This window comes from Megascapheus bottae, chromosome 19, assembly GCF_031878675.1.
Source record: "Megascapheus bottae isolate mThoBot1 chromosome 19, mThoBot2.hap1, whole genome shotgun sequence".
NCBI classification, from domain to species: Eukaryota; Metazoa; Chordata; class Mammalia; order Rodentia; family Geomyidae; genus Megascapheus; species Megascapheus bottae.
Genome location: NC_143527.1, coordinates 20,821,171 through 20,843,129, shown reverse-complemented (window position 1 = coordinate 20,843,129; position 21,959 = coordinate 20,821,171). Strand labels below are relative to the sequence as shown.

The following is a 21,959-nucleotide window of genomic DNA, read 5'->3' as shown; positions in this document are numbered from 1 at the left end:
ATCTAATTTCTAACATCTAGCATAGGAGTGAGATTTTGGCTGTAGCCCAATGGATTTCCTGAAGTTTAAATGCTTATTTAGAATTATTCTGTTTTCCATTCTTCCTCTTACTTTCTCCTTTCAAGCCCTTGTCATAGAAACATACATTGGATATGAATTTCAGATGTACCTTGGGACAAGAGCATATTTGAATATTTGCCGGTTATTTCACTAGAATTAAAAAAATCAAATATATTAATTATGGTTAAAAAACACATTAAATGTACTGTCTCGGCTTTTTTCACAATGTATCATTTGTTGGTACTAAGTACCTTCTCACTGAAATACCATCCATCCAAGAACCATTTCATCTTCTATAACTGAAACTTTATGCCCATTAAACAATAGCTACTCCCCCCCACAATTTCTTCTCTTCCCAACCCCTGGTTACCACCATTATAGTTTCTATCTATGAATTTGAACAATACTTTAGACTTTTTTTAAAGGTGGGAATGGAATTGAGGGTATTAAATATAATGTTATCTACTATATAATACATTTAAATAAGACTGAATCCTGATTTTCATCTTGCCATATTCAGTTTGAGAAATATACATAAGTAAGATAGGAATTTTGAAGATTCATGTTGTATTTATGACATCAGCAACATTCCATGCTTTGCAAATGACCAGTGAATTTGATAGGGTAGGGTCTATAGTGAGGTTACAACTTTGGTTTCTACAGTCTGCCAGTGACCGATGAGGTATGTTTGTTTTTATTTTTAAACATGGAATCATTTCTACTCCTAACACAAAGACAGCTGTGTCATTTTTATTTTACTCATAAATAAGCAAAGCCAAACAAAAACTCAAGTTTGAAGAGCATCCCTAACTTGCCTAGAAGTACACAAGATGGAAAACATCAGGGCTAATAACCAATCTGTGTCAGTCTCATTCCAGCATTGGTTGTATAGTCCTTGCTTATTCTATAGAATTGACTTGGCCCCTTATCAAGGGAACATCCTCTTGAACAGGTTGCAATACTCTCATTAGATCTATGGGAAGTGGTACCAGTGCATTCCTCAGTCAGCCTGAATTGTTTTGTTAGAGATTTTTGTTATATACATATTGCCTTTGAATAGAGCTTTGATAATCATATTGATAATATTAATCTCATTATAACCATATGGGGTGGAATGAACTTGTTTTTCCCCCTTTTCACCCTTCTTAAGAGTAAAACACACACACACACACACACGCACGCACACACGCACGCACGCACAGAAATTTCTTGTTTTGTATTTTTTTTTGAGTATCGTTGGGTTTAGTTGACTTTTGGCTCAGTTGTTTCCATCCCTGTGAACAAGTGGTAGAGTTTTGGTGTGTGCCTGAGCCTTCTTGTGACCTCGATTAACTTGATAGGCTGGTCTCGCCATCTCTGCTTCTCCTCTTAGTCAATTCACAATTTTACCAGGTTTTGAAATACTTTTTCTTGGTTGTGGGATGGTTGTGTTTCATGCTCTGCTTACTTCTTTTCCTACTCTGGTAGGGTGTCTTTCCCTGTTATCACTCTGATAAATCCTTTCAGGTTTTTAAAATCAGTCCAGAAGCATATTGGGACAGTAGCCAGTTTTCAGTATCTTCCCAGATCCTGAGTTATCAACTGTGGGTACTCTGATAGTACAACTCATTGGTTTGCATTCTTACAAGGTTTGCATTCTGAGTCTTCAATCCTATGTAAACACAGAGATATTTGTCTTTTCTGTGTTCCAAGTCTGCAGACAGAGGTGGAGGAGGATTCCTTCATGGTTCCAAGCATGTGGAAGTCCTTAATAGCATGCTGATCGTGTGCTTTTCCTTGTCAATGTATATATCATTATCTCAAGTATTATCAGAATATGCTGTGAAGTAGAAAGCAAAGAAGTTCAGGCATGAGTCAAGTGTTTCTCACTAAGGCTTCGAATGTGGGAGTGATGCCCAATGAAGGAACGGAATTGCCAGTCTATTTCTAGGGTGACCAGGCTAAGTCCTCCTAACAGCTCTGTCACCATCAATGATTAGCCCTGGCAGAAAAATGAACAGCCATTTCTAGAGTGGATCTGGGTGTCAGAATTTAAAGCGTCCTGGAGTAAACTCAAATATTGACTTTCTTCTAGCTCTTAAGCCCTATCATTCTTTGTTAAGAATCATTCATCCAAACTTTACCTAGTCACTGAGTACTTATTTGGAGCAAAGCTTAAAGTAGTGCTAAAGATGCAGTGTCTGTTGTCAAAAAAGATCCTTTCAGCAGGATGCAAACAATTATGTGATATTTGTTACATGTACAATGCCAAGAGAGGGTACAAATTATTCTAAACTCTAGAGGTGCTCCATTTAAGGCACTCTTCCTTGGTGAATTTCATAGGGCATAAAAGCTATCGTAAGTAGTTACAGGTAGGAGGGAGGCATGCCGGTCCTGAGAATCACTCCAAATGCTTCTCCTAAACCAGCTCTCTGGCATGTGGGCATGAATGACATCAAGGTGTGTTACCAGTTACGGATTGGGAGATGGGTTGTTTGAGGTTGACAGTAATGATACTGACTCTCAATCCCCTCACCCTCCCTCCACAAACAATATGGATACTCAAGAGGGACCGAACACTGTGGTGATCATTCAAAGCTATGAAACCCTTTCTTAAGTACTGCTTTGAACATGAGAATTTAATTTTTGGATAAGACAGTCCGAAACTTCTGATAAGATTAAATATCTCTCATACTAACAAGAATTATGTGACCTCTCAGCTGCTTTCACACTTTGGTCCTCCTCTGTTCCTTGAAATACTCTTTCCTTGGCTTTCCTCCTTCTCTCTCTCTATTCTCCCAGCTCACTGTTATTCTGGATTTATGACTGATCCATCATCAAACCTTGGAGTGTCATGAAGTGTAAATCTTTTTTCCTCTATTTTCTGCATATCTTCTGCCATAGCGTTCAGTAGCCTATACTCCCATTCAACGTGAGGATGATATTCCCTCATGGGATCTGCCAGTGAAACTTCAGACTCATATATATTGTATTTCCCAAACCTTTGAAACATCATTCAAATGAACATTTCCCTCTGCTCCAGCCCTTCTACTGGTTTTTCTTGCCATTTAGTACTACTTTGCAGTGGTCTGAGGAGTATATGTGAGCTGAATTTCTTACCTGTCTGGTCTTGTCTCACTGTGCTCCTCTTTACACAATATTCTCGGCAAAACTTAATTTCACGTCCTTGAAATTAATTTGATGTTTCTGTTATCTGTGAGATTCTTTCCTAGACAACTGCAATGCTTGCCTTTGATTTCTTTGCTTTACCTATGGTGTATTTCCTGATTACTTTGTACAATCTAGTAAGTTTTACCTCTTCTGATTATTCCTGCTCTTTTAGACTTACTTTATTTTTATACCTAGCACTTATTTCATTCTATGTATTTGCTTGCTTCTCTGCTTATTGCCTGCCTTTCAGTGAAACAGGGATTTGTTTTTCTCAGGTTGTGTCCTTGTACCAAGAACAGAGTGCTTATCTCATAGTAAATGCTCAATAGATATTTGCAAAATGATTTGTGCAATGATATCCCCTAAAAACAGAATGCAGAAGAGGTAGTCTGCTCTAGGACCTATCCCAGGATGAACTTTCGTAAAGGTCACTACCAAAGAAATTTCTTAAGGTAGAAGCCTTGGGTTCAGACCAGATTTTGTCCCAAACATGTTCCTTTAGAAAATTCTTCTACATGTCACAGACTATAGTTTCATCATGTGTTAAATGGCTGCTCATATTTTGCTTACAAGAAAAGAGTAAAGGTTAGTTGGATAAGTAGATGAACTTCTTCCTCTCTGGAGAAGAAAGAAGAATTGGTTCCTCTTCCTTCTGAGAAAGTTATATCTTGTCAATTTTGTTTCTCTCTCTTTGGCATGGGATTGAAAGAATTTTGAGAGAGACATGAGGATTATGTTGTCATTGCTTTTGTTTCCAGCATGAAGTATGTATTTTTTGGGAGGATGCAGAGGCACTTAGATTTATTTTGGTGATAGTTTCTTATTCCAGCCTCTCTTGTTTATGTAGGCTTTTTGTTTTGTTTTAATATGATGAATGGCCAGCAACTTCCCTGAACCCTGTGGAAATGGTATCCTGGCTACAGAATAATTATTTAGAGAATGCCAGATTCAGTTTATGTTGGCCCAGATCAAATTAATCATTATTAACTGTGCCCTCTCTGACAGTAACTTATCCTTTGCAGAGGTGCTGCTCTTTATTAAGCAGCAATAGTTGTGAAGGATGGCTGAGCTCCCCTTTGGACACCAGTGCTACGATTTTCCCATTTCTCAGTAGGACAGATAGTGGTACATATCCACACTTAGAAGAGAAACAATAACAAACACTCGTGAAGCATCTCTAGTAATGAGAAGAGAAGAGAAGGGAGGGGAGGGGGAGAAGGGAGGGGAGAGGTAAAGATAGTATACTGGATTCTTCATGGGAGCAAAATAATAACTTCAATAGTAATTAGAATAATTTTCAGGCCAGTGCTGTTTATGAGCCTGCACATGGTAGAACTAAACCCACAGGCATTTTATCCTAGTTCCTTTGCCAACACTTAGCTTCAGAGGACATTGGTCTCCTCTAGGCCCCTTTCTATCTAGTGCCATGTATAAGAGGGCTTCCAAGAAAGTAAGCTCTTTGTCTGGGCAAAATTGATAAGGAGTCTCTGTTGGTCAGCTTCAGCTCAAACATAAATATGAAAGATTTGGAATATAGAAAAAAATGAGCTAGCCAAACAATTGACATGGCGTGGTCCCAGGAAAACTCTTAACTTCTGGAGCCCTGATTTTCACTCCTGTGATGTGGAATATACTATTAGGAAAGATTATCTAATGTCTGACATCAAAGGAACATTATAGCATTATGGATGAACACTGAGAACTCTAGGTCAAGGGAAACAGGTATTCACAAGTACTGAATGATTCTGGCCTTTTACTCAGGACCTTCCTGAAGACAGAAAGTAAGTAGAATGCTAGTTATAAGGGCTTGGAAGAATGAGGGAATGAGGAAATTTACTTTGCAAAAGAAAGAGTCCTATGAATAGTAGCACGATGATAGATTTGTTCTTAATTCTACTAAACTATACACTTAAAAATGGTTAAGATAGAACTAAGCATGGTACCTCACACCTGTAATCCCACCTAATCAGGAGGCTGAGATCTGTAAATCACAATATGAAGCCCACAGAAAGCCTACATAGAAAGTCTATGTGAACTTGATTCATCTAAGCATTCTTTCAAATGGTTCTGTGAAATCCTTGTGAAAGAAGACTTAGTGGGCTCGTAACGTAGATTAAGTGTTCTAACATAACCTTCCACTCTGTCATTAGTGTCAACCTAAGCTACTATGTCATCCCTAGCATGGTAATTCTGGACAAGGTGTTCTGTTTGATACAGCTTGAGTAATTCCATTTTTTCTTATGTCTTTAAATTTTTTTTTTTTTTTGCCAGTCCTGGGCTTAAGCTCAGGGCCTGAGCACTGTCCTTGGACTTTCTCAAGGCTAGAGCTCTACCACTTGAGCTTCAGCACCATTTCTGGCTTTTTTTTCTAAGTATGTGGTACCAAGGAATTGAACCCGGGTCTTCATGCATGCTAGGCAAGCATTCTACCACTAGGCCAAACTCCCAGCCCTGTCTTTAAATTTTTGATGCCATCAATTATTTATGGGTAGATAGAAAGTGAGAATACAACACACTCACAGAATTTTCCGAGTCCGTCTTAGGCAAGAGTTTAATATAATCATTTCTTTGCTTGGCCAGCATTCTTCCCCAAAGTTAACCACGTGGATAAATTAAAGGATAGGCTGTTAACTCTGAATGAGGCTTGATATCCTGAAAACTTTAGATGAGAGGAAAATCAAGACGTTAGAGCATTCTGTTTTATTCTTGTTCCTTATTGTGATGCTTTGGGATGTTATCGTCACTTGCTTTTCCCCATAATAGACTACACATTTCTTCTGCCATGATAGATCTGGATAGGAGCACAATACGGACACATACTGTGTCCATAATGTGAACCGTCAAGTGAAAACTGAGTTTCTGTATAGATCACTTCCCATAAATACAACTAGCATCTATTTAGTAATGTCAAACACAGTGGAATCTGAGCTGATGTCCTCAAAGTGTGATTTAGAGCTTATATAATGTCTTCAAGTATAGCAGGATTGCCAAGAGATTGCAAAATGACAAGAATCCATGCTTGGGATCCTATTCTAACCATAGAAAGTTTGTTCTGTATTTGTTTTCTATATTAGGATCTCATATAAAATTATTGTAAAAATATTTTGTGGTACACACCAATACTTCAAACATTTCCTAATATTTAAAAGTAAAATGACTCTGTGTGTGTGTGTGTGTGTGTGTGTGTGTGTGTGTGTGTGTTGTGGAATTTGGAGTAAGGTGTTATTGTTTTCAAGTCTCTTTATGTAGTTTAACCTTTTTTAGTTTCTTTTAAATTCTTTTCTTGTCAAGGTGATGTACAGAAGGGTTACAGTTACCTAAGTCAGGTATTGAGTACATTTATTTTTGAATGCTCTCCCTAATTTTCTCCCAATCCCCCGCCCCAAGTTGTGTAGTTCATTTCTAATGTAGTTTCTAGTGGACACTGGCCTTTACTGTTGAATTGGTTCACCCTTGGTGCTTCCCCTTTCCCTCAGATAAACTTACAAGACAAAAGGTACAGAAAATAAAAAGCAATAAAAAGGGGAAAAATCACAAGAAGTAAAATGAAAAACGTATTTCCATTTCTTGGAGTTCATTTCGATAAGCATCATTTGATGTGAGCATATGCACATAGCTATTGAGGCCTCTTTATTCAGTTTTACTTTCCATGGAATCTTTCTCTACTTACAAATTGGACTGTTTACAATACAAAAGTTGCTCTTTTTTAGGAATCTGTTAGGACTTAAAGATTTTTATTAGTATTTACCAAGTTTTCCAGTGATCACCAGACGTTTTGTTCCATTCCTTCTAAAATTTGAGTTTCTCATGAGTGAATTTATAGTTGTCCTTGCTTAACCATAATAGACCATGAGTAATAAAATTCTGCAGTCTCTGAATTGTTATAAACACTATAAAGTATATTAGAAAGGTGTTCTGAAAACTGTAGTGCATAGAAATATGATGTATGGAGAGAAGTTCATTTCATCAAAGACTTGGGTGAGTTGACTCTGGCTGGTGCAGGATTCTCTCTTAGAAACCTGCAGTAATCAGACAAAAAATGTCTTCTTATGCGGTCCTTTTCTGTGTCTACAAAGGAATGATAAAGCAAAGGATGGGCTGGGCATGGGACCTGCTACGTACAACATGCATGGTACTAACTGTCTTTTGGGGAAAGAGGAGGGCATTTAAAAAAAAAAACCCATACAAACAGCACCCAATAAACCTAAGCTAGAAAGTCAGCTGAATGTTTACAGATGAGCCAGGAACCTAGAAAGAGTAGGAAGACTGGGATTTGGTGCATTAACCAGTCCACAAATGAAACCTCCACTTATGGTACGCTGAAGGAACCCAGAGTTAGCTGCATCCCATGGGAACTTGGACAAAATTGAAATGTTTGCATTAGTTTGTATTCCTTTGCTAGAAACTTTGAACTTAGCCTCTTTAATTGTTCTTTGCCATTTAGAGTTGATTCTAACAACTGCAAGTTTTGGGGAATAAGTGTTTTTGTGTTTTAATAATATTCTTTATCGTTACTGTTACTGGATGGTGTTCATCAGTGGAGACCCATCTGGTTGCCTTGGCTCAAGCCAAGTTCTCCTAGAGATTCTGATCTTCTAAATTCATTCTTCACTTCATCAACCTTATGTGTAGGTCAGTATCTTGAAGTACATTTTGGCAAGATACACCTCTGTATTATTAGGTAAGGGTAGGAAGTAGAGTTAAAAGTTTTTCTTTTCTCTCAACTATAAAGATATCTAGAATAAATAAGGAAAAGAAACACTTGCTCTATAGCTTAGTTTCCTTGCCATCAATCTGTTACATAGGTGTTCACAAAGTGCTGCCTTGGGGTCAAAAGATGGAGGGACTTACTGATAGCCTTTCAGGCTCTTATGTATGTATGTACCTATTAGAGGGTCCTTCTCAACATCAAGATATGAAACCTGTGTATTTATATGCCATTAGTCTTTCTGTGGGTTCATGAAGACATCTCAGCATCTTCACCCCAGCTGTGCCATACAAAATAGTCTGATTTCTCTCTGATTCCTAGTGGATGCTGAAACTCAAAAAAAAAAAAAAAAAGAAAAGAAAAGAAAAGAAAATAACCTTCCTTACTTTCTCCTTATCCTTCTATCCTATCAGTTGAGGAATAAAACATATACTGCGATTCTTTTAAGACTTTAGGGATTTGTGTTCAAACTGAATCATTTAGTGATTTATTTGTCAATGTAAAGAATGTCTGTAGAAATCACTGAGGAAAAAGAAGATAAAGCCCGGCATGGCCAGGGTAGAGTTTGCCTAAAACTGGAAGCAAGAGAACCCAGTCAAGCATGGTAAGATGAGCTACAGTTTAGAATGCTATGTAAATGAGGTAGTATCCGTTGGGAGCCTGGGCCCAACAGTACCTGCCCACTGTGTCCAAGGCTGGCCCCACGAGGTGAGATCCCATCCTCACTTCCCCTTGGATAAGACGTTAAATGTGAGTACTTTCTACGCTGACCTGCCTTATCTGCTTTCCTTTCTATCTGTCTCTCTCTCTCTTTTTTTTTTTTATTGATTTCTAGCCTTTAGGTTATCTTTGTAGTCAGGAACTTTAGCACTTTTACAGTATCTCTGTGATTTCCAGTGGAGTAATTTCTTCCTCTTATTAACTTGGTTGTTACATGGAAAATACCTTACACAATTTTTTTTTTAAGCTTTTGCAAGAGTAAAACGTTCACCAGCCTTAATCGGGAACAATCAGGGACAAGTGAGAAATGTTATGCCATTCCTTCAGTAGTTGACATTTTCAGAGAGTCCCTACACAGAGGTGTGGGAACCCAGTAAGCCAAGTCTCATCCGTATGCAAGGAGATAGGTGCACGGGAAAGTGGGCAGTCGGGAGTTTCCTAGGTCGTGACAGGGAAGTGCCCAGTGAAGAAGGGAGTCAGGGTAAATTCGAGGGCAGAGATGAACCTCTGCAGCACTGTCACTCTGTCACAATGCAGACAGCTTCAAATTGATTTTAAGTGAGGGTCCGGAGATATCCAGAGCTCACGGTGATTGTTGCAGTGGACTGTGTCACCTGTCACCTGTCCTGCTCACCCAACACTGGATAATGCCCACTGTTGGCCCCTAATTTTCTATGGAACCCATTTGAAGTTAGTAAGTTCATCAGAATTTCATAAAAATTTTTTTTTTTAGAAAGTATGAGCTTTTTAGGATCCACTTCAGAGTGATTGAATCAGAACTCTTTGGTACTTTATAAAGGAAGAGATTTATTTAGATTTTGGTTTTGGGTGTTGGAGTTTGTTTTTATTTTTTGCCAGTCCTGTAGCTTGAACTCAGGACGTGGGTGGTGTCCCTAGGCTTTTCTTTTCTTTTTCTTACTCCCCCCCACCAAGATTGGTCCTCTGCCTCTTGAGTTAGAGCTTCACTTCTGGCTTTTTTGTAGTTAACTGCAGATAACAGTCTTGTAGACGCTCCTGCCTGGACTGGCTTTGAACTGTGAGCCTCAGTTCTCAGCCTTTTGAGTAGCTAGGATTATCGATGTGAGCCACCAGTGCCTGGCTTAGATGCTGGTTTTGGAAAGAGAAGTGAACATAAGGCCCTCCCTTCACATTTGTCCTGGGATGAGGTTCTTCTTCACAATGGCAGGGCTGTGCAGGAGAGATTAAAGGGAGGTAGGAAGTCAAACAGAGCTGGAGACAAACTCACTATGAAATGAAAACTTCATTAGTCCCTGCCAACAGCAGCACTCTCAATATTCTACCCACCTCCTGCGAAGCCCACACTGAAGACCCAGCTCCAAGTCCAGGAACCATTAGGGAATGTACCCGTGTCACATCCAAAGATTAGAAGCCAACATCAGAAACCATGAGAACAGGCAGAGTTTATCCACAGACTCTGGGAGTGGATAAGCCCTAGATAGCCATCTTTTTAAGGGTCCCAAATGGAGATGGAATTCCTAGAGTGCTGGACATAGGCCAAGGATCTCCGTAGTGAGCAGGATTCAGGAACGCCATTTATTGCAGACTTCCCTTTGGCTCAGTTTGGAACATATCTGTCATGCCTGGGGAAAAGTGACAGAAGGAACAGGCAGGGTTATGCCCCGTGTCCTCATCAGCATGAGGCCCTTCGACTCTGATCAGAATCTACATGGATAATTCCTGCTGACAGATCCCTGAAGGTGTAGCCAGAACTGAGGCTGACTAAAGGAGAAAATGGAGGAGAAGCTCTGTAGTGTACATCCCCTACCAGCATCGTGGTTTCCACCCCACAAGGGATAAATATTGTGCTTTGCTGCTTATATGATATAACAGACTTCTTATGTGCACCATTCCAGGAAGAGAGTTAATAAAACCTCTTGATACCTTGTGGCATTTATTTGATACCTCGGCAGCATTTATTTGTCTAGCAGTGAGGCTGGGTTGCTGTTCATACAGTACTGTGGTAGGTTGACATTTGTTGTGACCTTTAAACTTTATGTTTCCTCCTTCCTTGTCCTCTCTCCCAGCCTAGGCCTGCCCACCTCCTGTCTTTCCTCGGCATGATGAGTTTGGTCTGGTACCACCTCGGCTTTTCCAAAGCTTGACTCTACAGGGTTGGGAATGGGTGGAGTGCTGCCTTTTCCTCTTTCCTTTGCTCAAGGGTCATGTGTGACTGTACAATTATTGTCTGGCGGCAGTGGGAGCTGCATCTCACATGTGGGGAGTGTAGAGAATTTTGTTTTGTCTTTAAATAAGAGAAGGAAAAGAAAACACCTCCAGGACCCACGTGTGCCTGGGGAGCTCAGGGCCAGGCCTCTGGCATGGGCTGTATTTGGATTCCTGTCCTCGCCCCGCAGGGTCTGGGAACCTCATCCTGGGAACGCTGGAGCTTGTCAGGATGCGGGACCTTCTTGGCTCTGAGCAACTTCAGGTCTTAGGGTTATTTTCATAAGAGTAGAACCCTAGGGCTAAAGGAAAATTCCACTCACAGGCAGCGGGATATTTCTTCTCTGGGTCATAGTCCCAAGTTGTGAGGTGCTGCTCTTAAGTTTAGAGACTTTGATTTAGACTGATGACTAAATACTACCATTAATCTACCTTAGATAGCTTGCTTAGTATGTTTCTACCTCAGTTTTTCATCTGTTTCATGCCATTCCTAAGAACATGTAACTTAGAGAAGTCTCAGTAAGCAATGAGGTCATAAACAATTGTTCTATATAGAGAACCCTATTAAAATATACATTCTAGACCTCTGTCATTGGAAGTACACCCCAGGAGAAGCTGTGTGGGTGCTGTGTGTGTGTGTCTGTGTGTGTGTGTGTGCACGCGCACGCGCACGTGCGTTTAGGCAGCCAAGATATATGCATCTTGCTAAAGATCTGTAAACAAATTATAATTCAGTTTGACCTGACCATTAGAGAACTGCAGATATAATTTAGTGATGGCCACCAATAAAGACACATGGTGGAAACATATAGGAATTGCCTTGAAGAATTTAACTTGGTTGTGACAACATGGGATTATGATGGGGACATATAAGATCATAGGAACACAGAATTGAAGACAAGGTGTAGGTCATCAAACCTAATTTCTCAGTAGACACTCTTGGAAGGTGTTTCCATTTCAGAAAGGTCCACGCTGGAATATGAAGCTGGGTCCTCTGATCTTGGAGCTGACACTCTTGATTGACATGTAGACATCTGGAAACTCTCAACTGAGTGAATCGCAATGTCTCTGGGTAGTTAGCAATGTATTCATATGATTCTGTTTGCACTTGAATTTTATTAGAAGACAAATCAGTTAAAATTGATATAATACTTTACAGAAAGAATAATGGTAAGGTCTCTGAAGATTAATTTAGTTTTCATTTTTTTTAGCTTTCTCAGAAATGCTAATGAAAGCTGACAGTCTTAAACTCTGATATTTTTAGGTCAGTTTACTTTGCCTTACTATTGAAGGCCTTGCCAGAAATAAAAACCTTTAGCCTGTGGCATACATCTCATTTTTTTCCCCTTCCAAAATATTTGGTGCTGGGCTGGGACTGTGGCCTAGTGGTAGAGTGCTTGCCTGGCATGCATGAAGCCCAAGGTTTGATCACACGGTACCCCATTTATAGAAAAAGCTGGAAGTGATGTTGTGGCTCAAGTGGTAAAGTGCTAGCCTTGAGAAAGCCCATGGAATGTGCCCAGGCTCTGAGTTCATGCTGCTGGACTGAAAAAAAAAATGAAAAAATAAAAATGGTGCTAGGGATTGAATCATCATACATGTCAAGCACAAGCTCTATCACTGAGCCATAACACAATCCAACCCAATTTTGTTTTTCATCTCTTTTTAAACAAGACATCATTGTATAATTATTGTCCATGTCATTAAGTCTTCCAAACCTTATTTTCATTTTTTAGTTTCTATTATATAAACTAACTCATTTGCTTAACAAAGAAAATTCTCTTGGACATGCCATTTCAGTGGTTACTGATTTCCAACCATTTTTGGCCAGTTATTTCACACAGGCTCTGTGCTAGGTCCCAAACCTACAAGTTGAATAGGATACTTTTCTTGTCCTCAAAGACTTCACTATCTCTGAGATGCATAAGCAAAGCAGTGCGACACAGATAACTCATTTGACAGGTGCAGTTAGTAGGGTGAAGAACATTCAGTGGTCATCTGACCTGAGAAAGCTAAGCGTCTCCAAAGATACAATCAAGGGGAGTACCTCTGTACCCACTCCCCACCTGTTTTCCTTGCTCCCTGAATTCTTGTAGGAATGTCTGTAGGAATTCAACGGTTAAATTTTGGAAACCAATATTTCCTCTATAGTCTGGTTCCAACAGATGAGGATGAAATGAAATCATTGTTCAACTTATTTTTCATATTTTCTGATCTTTCTTTAAAAAAAACCTTACCTCTCAGTTCCTTCATCCCCAGTGAAGAGACTATGGTGAATCACAATATGTAAAAATCTATCAGTGTCAGCATTCCCAAGCTTGAAGAACACCACCTGGATGGTTCTTTCACCATCTTCATCTGAAAAACCATGAGCCATAAGGATTGGGAGTAGTAGATTAATGAGATCTAGACCATAGGCATTGTAAGGGACATTCTAGGCAATTTCACCCTCTCATTTCTGTGGAGTGCTGCTCATAGTAGTCCAGTTCCTGATTGATCATATCTTGCTATTATCCCTGAACTTTGCTCCAACATCCTGTGAACCAGGTCATTTTAACTTAATGGCTATTGCCTTGGATGCCTTACCCCGTACAGAGTCTACCAGGACAGGTTCCTGTGCATTGCAGCAGCCCTCGCAGGTGAAGCAGAGGGTGTTAGGAGCAGTTTGCCCTGAAGGTGCTAGGGACAAGCTCTAACAGCCATCACTTTAGACCACTTTTGCGCTAGTATTTTCTTCCCTGATCTCTTCTTTTCTGGGCTCCATTGAGCTCACAACCCTGAGGGCTTCTATTTAAGTACTGCTGATTGACAGCAGGACCTCCAGAGCCTTCTGCCTTGCTCTGCAGCACAGCCCGTGTTTCCTGTATGGAGGGGCAATTCAGAGCCAGCCCAGATTGATTTTTCCTAAAAGGACAGAGACTATGATTTCAAAACCAGACACAGAATCTACTCTCATTTCATTCAGTTGACACCTTGAGGTAGAACTGTCAGGGTAAGACTCTGTGTGGCAAGTTAGGAACTCCCCAGAGCCAGGGGGCAGGAAGTATCATGGTAGAGATTTCTGCTCCTGAGCTCCAGGGCGATTGGAAAGTGCATGTTAAGAAGATTTCATTCCCCCCGCCGCCTCCAAGTCCCTTTATTCATCACCGAAGCTATGCTGTATGGCTTATCCTTTATGCCTGAAGTCCTGCCTTTTAATCTTTGAGCCAGAGGGGGGCGGGAAATAAATATAAAGCACCTTAAGTAATAGCCCAGGGAGCTAATATCCTGGAAAATTTAGGACTTAGATAGTCTTCCCTGGACAGGCATTAGCCACAGCTGTCTGTCTCTGATGACCACAGTGAAAGAGGACTGCTTGATGTAATGTTAGGAGGGTTTGGGGTTCAATCCTGGGCACTCTGATTATAATTGGTTTGTGCCTCAATATCTGTATAGGTGAAAAGATACTTTTTATCGCATCGTTTCACACACAATGAAGGGGATGGATAATAGGAGAGAGAAGGTGGGCATGCTTCAAAGGGCAAACTGTGGACTGTAATCTAGGAATCCTCAGGGTCCCAATGTGAGAGGTGTCGCTCTCGCAAAATGGAGCCCTGACTTCTTCCTCTCTCTCCTTTCCCAGACTTCAGGGGGGTGGGTGTGGGGAGGCTGGTGCCAAGATCAAAATGTCAAAATACTTTCCCAGATATCACTCTGTGTAATTGCCACAAACTCAGCCCATTCTGTGTTGGAAAAAAAAATCACAGAACTGGGTACATACTCATCCTTTCATGGGCATTCAGGGTGATATTGTTTCTGTGATTGTGACTATTATTGTGATTATTACCGCTATGTGCTCTTCCTGATCTTCTGGCCCTGTACCACCAGGGAGTTGGTTTCTGCTTCCTCTTGTATGGTAAAGAGACTTGCACCCTGGCCCTCCTACCCTTCTAGTCTATTCTCTCTGGCAGAACTGCCAGTGCCACCCTTTCTCAAGTTTGCATGCAGACCAAGCAGCTGTTAGTCACGGATAAAGAGAGAAGATGTATTACACTCAATCATATAGTAGTTCATACTTGGCACTGCCAGTCATTGTAGTTGATCAAAACAGCTTAAAAGAAGAAATTTGAATTCAAAGTCAAACTTAGAAGCTGAAATAGGCTCCTATTAGGGCCAGTGATGGAAATATAATGTCATAAGCACTTTGTTGGGTTCGAATTGTGCTTATGATACTAACTGTAAGGATAGCGAGGATGGGTGAGCCGTCTTCCCATTTCTGAACTGTTCCTCAACTGTTACATTTGCAAATTCCTGCAATTTCACTGACAAATTCCCTGGGGTCATGGAAATCAGACTCTCTGTGCAGGGATGGGCTGAGAGGCTGCTTGCCAGAGCTCCTCCTTTGCTTCTCCCTGGACGAAAAAAATGCCAAGAGTTGAATTGTTTTCATTGGCCTCAGTGTGGAGATACTCATTCCAAGGTGCCCTTGTCTGAGCCCCACTTGCTGGTATCCCTCATCTGAGATCTGAAAATGTACCACACCATATAGTATAGATGGCGAGACCTCTCCATCCTTCTGGAATTTGCAGCCCCAAGGAGGTGATGCCTGAAGACTTAGGCACATGGTAAGTGTAATTACAGCTGAGAAAGGTGCTCATCAGGCACCATATTCCTTGAGTTTTTCTTTCTTTCTTTCTTTCTTTCTTTCTTTCTTTCTTTCTTTCTTTCTTTCTTCTGAGCAGAATTGGGCTTAGTGATGAGAAGTCATTAGAAGCTCTTCCATGGAAATTTGGTTGTACTTGCTCAGCACAATCTTAAGGAACTCTCCAGTACGGAATACAAAATATTCTTTATTTTTATAATTGAAATTTCTCAATTTTTCTGATTTTACTAATCATACAAACTAACAGAAAGTATGTCTTATTTTTTTTTCTCTGAGATCAAAACATAATGTTCTTAAGTTGGCCAATCCAGTAGTCAGATACCATGTTTTTTCATTAAATGATTCATTCTCTGGAATGCTCCAAAGTTTCTATGCCACTATTCAGTCTTTTAAATTTTTTTTCCCCTCAGTCCTGTTCCCTTGCAGGCTAGTTCAGAGGAAGAGCGAGGGACCTGCAGAGAGCTCCCGGGGAGAGTGGTTTAGAGGACTTTAAATCCAGTTCAAAACTGGCACTGACCTGAGATCTCTCTACTGCAGCTCCTTTAGAAACTGCCTGTCGAGATCTATTTGCTTAGCCCCAAAGCATTTGATCCTGATCCGTGTGGGGTGATGTCACTGGGTCAGTGCCTTTGAGCTGGGCATCCAAGTGGAAGGAGATGGATGAATGACTGGTTGAGGCCCCAAGGTGTTGGGTGGTCATTGAGCAATGACTGGAGCTGCCTCCTGGCTACTGCTGTATGTTGATTTTATACTGAGATCATTACCTTGCCTGGGCTGTTAAATGCAGCTTAATCTTCCTTAAGACAGGGCTAGACAATGTTGCTTTTGTGACTCCAGAAAGTCACTAGACAGGTTAGAGGAGGTCAGGTTTCCACATTTCCACCCAGAGAAAAATCACAGCCCTGCCCAGGAGGCACAGAATGTGTAACGCCTCTGTTCTCTTGTAGTGTGCACAATGTCACCATCATCAGAGTCCAGGGTTGGTGGGGATGTTAGGGGGCTGGGGCCCCGGGGCCTCAGAAAACTTTTACCTGGGGAATAATCACTTTTTAACTAGAAATCACCTTTAAATGAAAATCACATTAAAATAAAAATCACTTTAAATCACGTGTCCTCCAAGCCAAGTCCTAAAGCGTTAGAAAAAGCACACCTTCAGGCACTGTATATCTCTCTCTCTATATATAAATACATACATATATGTATATATATACTTACATATATACATATACACATATAACATATATATGTATAGACACACTTGTATTTATAGGATGTGTAGTATATTTACTATATATTTTATGTGTATATGTGTGTAACTGTCTTAACATTTATTAGCTTCCTTCTGTGGCCAGAGCAAATCACAGTTTCTTTTTCTTTTAACAGTAGTGGCCCTTTAGTACAATGGGAACAAGCATGTTGTAGGAGAGAATGAGGGGAATAGAACAGGAGGGAGAGAGGAAAAGAAGGAGCAGAAGAGCATGATGGCTGTGAAGAGGGCAGGGAACCCAGAAGAGCTTAGTGTCTGCCGGAGCTTACTCAATGCTCTGTAAGGACAGCCACCTTCATGTGCCTCTCCTTACATCCTTCTTGCCATTCTGCTCTTCCACATCAAGCCTGTCACACTGCCCTCCACCTGCACCCCTCTGCCTTTCTCTTCTCTAGGGTGTTCTTTTCTCCCTTTTTAAAAATAGTCTAATAGAGTGAGATTTAAATTGTAGTATACACACACACACACACACACACACACACACACACACACCCCCTGCACACACACACACTCAATGTATGCTTTGGATCTACAGAAGAGTTTTCTTCTGGTCTTTGGGAATAAGAGACACATAACTTTTTTGCCTCTGTAACAACCTGTACCTAACTGTGAAGCATCTCCCCATTGAGAACATCATCATCATCATCATCATCATCATCATCATCATCATCATCATCATCATCATCATCAATGAGGCAGTTCCCTATCCTCCAGCTATATCACTGTGGCACTTTGTAGGTGAGTCTAGTGTGGTCTAACATGCCAAGGCTCCTACATCAGTACTTGTTACCTGCTTTTTCTCCTGTACTATCCTCATATTTTAGAAAGGAACATACACAAATTCAAGCCAAGAGGAGCCCTGTTTCTCATGTTTGAACCATCACTCCTTCATCACAATTTTAAAGCTAAGTCTGACACATTGGGTTTTTGTCATTGTTGATGTTGTTTTACCAAAAATCAATGTTGTCGATTACTTGATGAGTTCCAAAATAGACTGTTTAAGGCCACCTGGGACTGTTTTCATCCCAATTGTGGTTTTGTGGAATTCCTGATTTGTAATGTCCATACATAATAATGTATTCATTCATTTATCCAGTCAATGAGTGTTTATAAGAGTCCCAGTCATTTTCTTTTTTTTTTGTCAGTCATGGTCTTGAGCTCAGGGCCTGAGCACTGTCCTTGGACTTTCTCAAGGTTAGAGCTCTACCACTTGAGTCTCAGCACCATTTCTGGCTTTTTTCTATGTATGTGGTACCGAGGAATCAAACCCGGATCTTCATGCATGCTATGCAAGCACTCTACCACTAGGCCAAACTCCCGGCCCCTCATTTTCATTTTTGAGTCCCCATTGGCTAGCATAGACATGTTCAGTGTCTGCTGAATGAGTGAATGAATGAGTGAGTGAATTCATAATCCCTTCTTCAAAGAATTTCCCCATTGCTCCTAATGAGAAAGCCAGGGAAATATGGATTTCTAAAAGCCACGCAAGAGAGTACAGTACCATAGTTAAAAGAACTAAGCTAGGAGCCTGGGCTCTCATCCCATCTCTGTCCCTGAGAAACTGAGGAAACGAGGTCAAACTCTTTGATACACTCTTCAAGTATAAATGGAAGGATTTGGGCTGCAGAAAGCTTATTAATGACCTGGGTTTTGTGATTACTATTAGTAACATCATTATAATAATGCTTAAATCAAACAAGATGTCTTACTCTTGGCAACACCGAACATTTTGTTTGCTACAGAATATCCTTTGCTAGAGTTATGTGAGAAATCCAGACTTTCTTCATCATCATAATCATGGGGTGCTGTCTGATTCCCTTCTGCTCTAGTAGACTAGGGGAAATGAAGTAGTGGTTAGGAACACAGGAGGACCTCAACCAGAGCATGGAAAGTCAGCAAGAGAAATGCTTGCTGTATCCAGCCAGGCATGAATGGAAAAGAAGGGAGTCAGTTATAAAAAAAAGATTTGTTTTCTTCTGTTCTCTCAGATAAATAGAGAAATAAGAATTTCCTGTTGTTTAAAACACGTAAATTAACCCTCTTTTTTTTAAAAGACATACATTTTTGTTAGTTAGCCACAATGACCAGTTTCAATATATACATCAGACAGAGCAAAAGAGCTTAAAACTTTTTTTTTCTGAGTTGACTCTAGATAACTTTCAAAATATTTACCTCATTGGGAAACAAAAGGAAGAACATCTAGAGGAAGCAGAAAAAAAGCTCTGCCAAAAGCACAGTCTCATGGTGTTGTAGCCTGATTGAAATAGCCTAGATTAGGTACTTGGCTATTTCTACCTCTGCTGGGTCCCCAAGGGAGATAACTCATTTCTGAAAGGACTAGAGTGGTTCCAATGGAGAGAAGTAAGTAGTCTTTCATGCTAAACAGTCAACCCACAACAAACAAGTGAACTGTCCATCAGTTGACATAGACCAACTGTGTGCCCTTACAGGTGTCCTGATGGAGACAGATATGTTCTTAGCCAGTGCCATCTTCCGAACCTGGGGTTCTAGATGGGCAGAACAAACTACCAGTTAGGGGAGCACAGGCTATGTATCAAGACTACTTTGCCCTCATGATAATCCTGTAGACATCTGAAAACCCCTCACAGTTAACATATCCATGACTTTCTGAGCTTCATTACATCCTTTCCCGGCAAAGGCTTAGTCAGCATCGAAGATCACTGACCTTGGAGTCAAGATGCCTGGGAGTTAGAATCGCACATACATTCAAAAGACCTCTTGTTTTCTTTGGTGTGAATTTACTTACCTTAATATTCTCACTTTTCCCAAAGTCATTAAAAGGATAAAACAAAAGAATGAATTTAAATTGCTACATAAATCCAGGGAAATTCGACACATGTTGTGTGCATAGGTAGGAGGAGGTCAGATAGTATTTACTCTGAACATTTGGGGAGTGAAAATATAGCAGAGTAGTTCCCAGGAACATACTCCAGGAGTTATACAGTATGCCTCCTGCAGGTAATACTTTTGCTGAGTCCTTATCTATGCCAAAGTTATTTGCTGCATAACCCAGGATAGCTTCTCTCATTGTGGGAACTCAGAAGGAAAAGGAGATTAGTGAGAATGATGTGCTGGACACAGCTCATAAATCATTAAGAATTTCATAGAGTTTCTCATGTGCAATTCCTTTAACTCATAAAATTGGAATATCTGGGATGATGACTACTATGCAGCATGATGTACAGTGGCAATACAAAACAAACAAGAATGGTACTAATATTTATCTATGCTTCACAGTTTCTCAGACTTCCACATACATTGTAATCTTTAATCCTTTCTATAGTCCTTTAAGAAGGAAGGCATTTCTTATTATCCTCCAATGTCAAAGTGAAGAACTTTAGGTCTGGAGTGTTTAGTGACTTGCCTTATGTTTCCAAACCTGTAAAAAGTGACTCTAAGGCCAGGGCAGAGCACTGAGGCTTTAAATTCCTACCTCCATGATTTAATGCCATTCTTGACATTAAGCTTTTGGACAAAGGGTTGTTTTGCAAACTTCTTGTGACATTATGATTCAGAAAAGAAATGGAAGCTTTGTTGACAGGTGGCCAAATATAAGTGCCAGAAGGTCACTATCATAGATCTGGGTTAGTTCAGGCCTTTGTTCTTTGATCCAGAAGATGAGACATTATACTTCTCTCCAGCTCTAACAATGATGTTTGACTAAGAGAAGGGATGAATATAATCAAAGTACATTATACACATGCTCAGAAATGCCACAGTGAAGCTCCTTACCGTGTACAATTTAAAATATTCCAACAAAAATACTTGAAAAAACTGATAGTTGAGATAGATGAAAAACAGTAGTTGTGAAAAGTCCTAAAGGTAAAATACACAAAGCAGATTTCTTCATTGTAGGCTGGTTCTAATAATCCTGTTCATTACATATTGCGCCATGATTTAAAAAAAAACTATTTACCTGTTTTGATTTCTTTTTTGAGCATTTATTCCTATAACATTGTTTACAGAGATTGACATGGCCATTTTGCTTTTCAGTTCCTCCCCATACTTAGTGCCTCTTCAGGAGCTTTGGACCAACCAACTACCATTAATGTCTACACTTCTTCTGTCTTCACATGACCTATCCTTTCTTGTCACCTACACCTGGTTCAAGTGTCTTGTTCCTCAAATAAGGCTTCCTAGATTTTCACAGTTGAGATTCCTATCTATTGTGCTACACTGACCTATTTATATTCTTTCCTTCATAGAATTTTCCTCATTTGAGTTGTGAATATGATTTGTGCTTTACATGATCATTGTCTGTCAAGCAATGCTGGAATTTCTATTTCCATACTATTGTTTCTTGCTTTACATTTTATACCAAACACTCAAAATGGCACTTTTGCACATAGAAGGAGCTTCATTGGCTGAAATAAACATCTTTTGGGAAACTTATATATTGCTCAAGATTATATAGTCAGCTGAACTAGGACTATAATTCAGTCACTCAACTCCTAGTTTATTGTTCTTTCCACTCAATATTGTGCTGCTGATATTTATGCATATTTATACCTGGGAATTCCTGATGACTACTAATAAAATTTAGAACGATTGTGATGTATTTATTTGAAGCAGAATACATTCCTTAAGGGAAATGAGGAAATCCCTGGGGCTTACACTGTTGAGCTTGTGATAACAGAACTTTATAATCTATGTACTTTGTGTATCAATCATCCCATATTTGTTTAACTCATTTTTAAAGGAAGCTTATTTTAGAAGCACTTCTATATTTTTTTATTCATGGCGTTTGGATTTTAACACATAAACACCATCATGCACACATAGTCACAAGGAATATAAACAATGACGTGTGTTAGATTCCTGGTCAGACTGCAGATATTTTCTCTCTGACAGAAGCTGAAGAGGTCTTACGTGTGAGGTAATTGAACATAGGAAGTTGCCAGGGTCATGATGAGTCCCTCTAAAATCAGCCTCAGAAGTCACCTTGTCTGGATTTCTTACATGGACATCTTCTCTTCACTTACCCTTTGTGAGTCTACTGGGGGTTTGGTGGCTGATTAGGCCACATGGATACACTTTGATCAACTCCTCATTGTACAGTTCAAAGTGATGCAAAGTCAATTGCCTGCTTTCGCCCTATGTTTTCTTTTCTGAATGTTATAGAAATTACCCCTGCGTCAAAAATTTTGAGAGATGGTGAAAAAACTCATTTGCTGATTTCTTAATCCCTGTACTCTTTGGGGTCTCCA

The 21,959-nt window shown here is 40.0% G+C and overlaps 1 protein-coding gene across 2 annotated transcripts in view; it reads left to right on the top strand.

Annotated features, from left to right (window-relative positions):
* Positions 1-21,959, top strand: part of Setbp1 (SET binding protein 1) — a 324,431-nt gene that overhangs the window by 72,850 nt on the left and 229,622 nt on the right. The window contains exon 1 of one of the 2 annotated variants that reach the window (XM_090353179.1): positions 7,777-8,668. The exons of the other annotated variant lie outside the window; for it this stretch is intronic. Coding sequence (XP_090209305.1) covers positions 8,528-8,668 — 141 coding nt within the window. The 5' untranslated portion in view covers positions 7,777-8,527. Of the gene's footprint in view, positions 1-7,776; positions 8,669-21,959 lie in introns of those variants that run through there. 2 annotated transcript variants of the gene reach the window in all.